Genomic DNA, 2,441 nt, shown 5'->3' on the forward strand with positions numbered 1-2,441 from the left:
TTTAATTTTAGAATAAATTTTAAGATTGGGGTTCCTAGCACAAGATTATGATTCTGGAAGTATTTCAACATGTTTTGAAAAGGATTGCATGAATGAGCCAGTTTCATTGCAATTTTAGTTGGCATAACTAATAAACAACCTGATTTTTAAAATGCATATTTTATTCTTATGCCAATCCAATATCCAGCTTATTTATGTTTGTTGATACAGCTTAAAAATAAGGCCAACATTGATATTTTCTACCTTCCTTTTGATGCAGTCTTAGTAAAACTGTTCATAATGACCATGCACTTGATTCCTTCAGGTCAGGGAGCTGGGCCAGTGGTACTATTGCTGTTGTCTAGTAGAGAAGATGGGAGCAGGGTAGTTGGTTTAAGGACACTTGGCTATTACATGATGAAGTTGAAAACACTAGCATTTTGGTAGCAGTAAATGAACATTTTTGTAATTGAATTCTTATTTGGAATAAATTCAGATCAAGAGGAAACTTGCTCAGAGGGTGTAGAAAATTCCTACCTGCCTCTCACTCAGTGTCTCCTGATATTATTCTCTTATATTATGAAAGGTACATCTATCAAGATGATGAAACAAACAAGGATACAGTGCTCTTAATTTTAAGTAATCTTAAATAACTTTATGTATATATAAGTGATTTTTTCTACTACTGTGATTGTTCTGCTCTAGAAGTCTATCCATCATAACTCATTGAATTTAAGACAATTACTTTTAAAAGATTTGAAATCATAAGCCATGAGCACACTATTTTCTCCATTGCCAATATGTTGACACTAATTTTAAGCATTTCTTTATTTGATTAATGGAAGAGTTGGTTTGTTTAGATTTGATGTATATTTCAATTATTTCAATTCTAAAATGCTATTGCTTTTGGAGCACCTCAGATAAAGTGGAAAGAATGAGAAAACTTGCCAAAAATGTCCCGAGCACTTAGTGATTGCTAATCAAAACTAATATTCCTTTTGCAGATTTTCCAGTTCAGAGGGACACGCTGACCTCAGACTACATTCAATGGAAAATCCAAACAATGTGACTGTATTCATCCTTTTGGGCATTACAAAGAACCCAGAGTTGAGGAGAATACTCTCTGGTTTGTTTCTAGTCATGTATGTGGTCACAGTACTGGGAAACCTCCTCATTGTGGTAACCATAAGTGCAAGTCAGAGTCTGAAGTCTCCCATGTATTTTTTCCTTACTTCCTTGTCCCTCATGGATGTCACCTACTCTTCCGTCATTGCCCCCAAGTTGATTGTGGACTCCCTCTCTGAGAGCACCACCATCTCCCTCAAAGGCTGCTTGACCCAGCTCTTTGCAGAGCATTTCTTTGGTGGTGTGGGGATCATCCTGCTCACCGTGATGGCCTGTGACCGCTACGTGGCCATCTGTAAGCCCCTGCACTACACCAGCATCATGAGTCCTCGAATGTGCTACCTGATGGTGGGAGGGGCCTGGCTGGGTGGGTCCATGCACGCAACCATACAGCTTCTTTTCATGTATAAAATACCTTTCTGTGGCCCCAATATCATCGATCATTTTATGTGTGACTTGTTCCCATTGTTGAAACTGTCCTGCATGGACACCCACGTCCTGGGTCTCTTGGTCATCCTCAACAGTGGGGTGATGTGTATGACCATCTTCCTTCTCCTCTTGGCCTCCTACGTGGTCATTCTCTGCTCCCTGAAGTCTTATAGCTCTGAAGGAAGACGCAAAGCCCTCTCCACCTGTAGCTCCCACCTCACTGTGGTGGTGTTATTCTTTGTGCCATGTATTTTCTTGTTTGTGAGGCCTGTGGCCACTTACCCCATAGACAAGGTTATGGCTGTGTCCTTTACCGTTGTTGAACCCATGTTAAATCCCTTGATCTACACCTTGAGGAATGCAGAGGTGAAACATGCCATGAGGAAACTATGGGTGAAATGAGGGACCCTGGGTAGTCACTAAATTACAGACCAAGGGACAAATTTGCCTCACAATGCCAGGGGAGTCTAAACATCCCCATAACACCAATCCGTTCAGCCCAGGCAAACAGATGCTTTGTTTTATTTTATTTATTGGCTCTTTTTGGTTACACATGACAGTAGAATCCATTTCTTAAAAAAAAACAAGTCAAGATGTCAAGATTCTACAATGTCTTGTACAACCAGGATGTACCTCCAGGATCTCACACAGGTACATTTTGTACTATCTCATCTTCCCCACAAGCAAGTACGCACAATTTTAAATTAAATTCTATTTTGGACAACCCTAATCTTCCCAAGTTTAGGGTTTTTAATTAATTTATTTATTTTTCTTTTTGAGATGATCTTTTCCAAAGCCTTTGCTTGGTTGAGTCCCTGACTTTTTAAAAAAAATTTTCTTTCCTATTTATAAATGAACTCCTACTTGAGAAGAAAAGAGAGGGTATTTCCTGGTGACTTTCCCCAGAG

General features: G+C 39.4%; 1 protein-coding gene across 1 annotated transcript; it reads left to right on the forward strand.

The window, feature by feature from the left end:
• The first annotated feature begins 1,017 nt into the window (after positions 1-1,017).
• Positions 1,018-1,935, forward strand: LOC107134761 (olfactory receptor 4C6-like). Its single transcript, XM_015476801.2, has one exon. The coding sequence runs from the start codon at positions 1,027-1,029 to the stop codon at positions 1,933-1,935; it is 909 nt and encodes a 302-aa protein (XP_015332287.1). The 5' UTR covers positions 1,018-1,026.
• Positions 1,936-2,441: the final 506 nt, after the last annotated feature.

The sequence above is a fragment of the Marmota marmota genome, unplaced genomic scaffold, assembly GCF_001458135.2.
Source record: "Marmota marmota marmota unplaced genomic scaffold, marMar, whole genome shotgun sequence".
NCBI classification, from domain to species: Eukaryota; Metazoa; Chordata; class Mammalia; order Rodentia; family Sciuridae; genus Marmota; species Marmota marmota.

Coding starts and splice junctions, on each gene's coding strand:
- LOC107134761 (XM_015476801.2), top strand. CDS start 1,027: ATGGAAAATCCAAACAATGTGACTGTATTCATCCTTTTGGGCATTACA.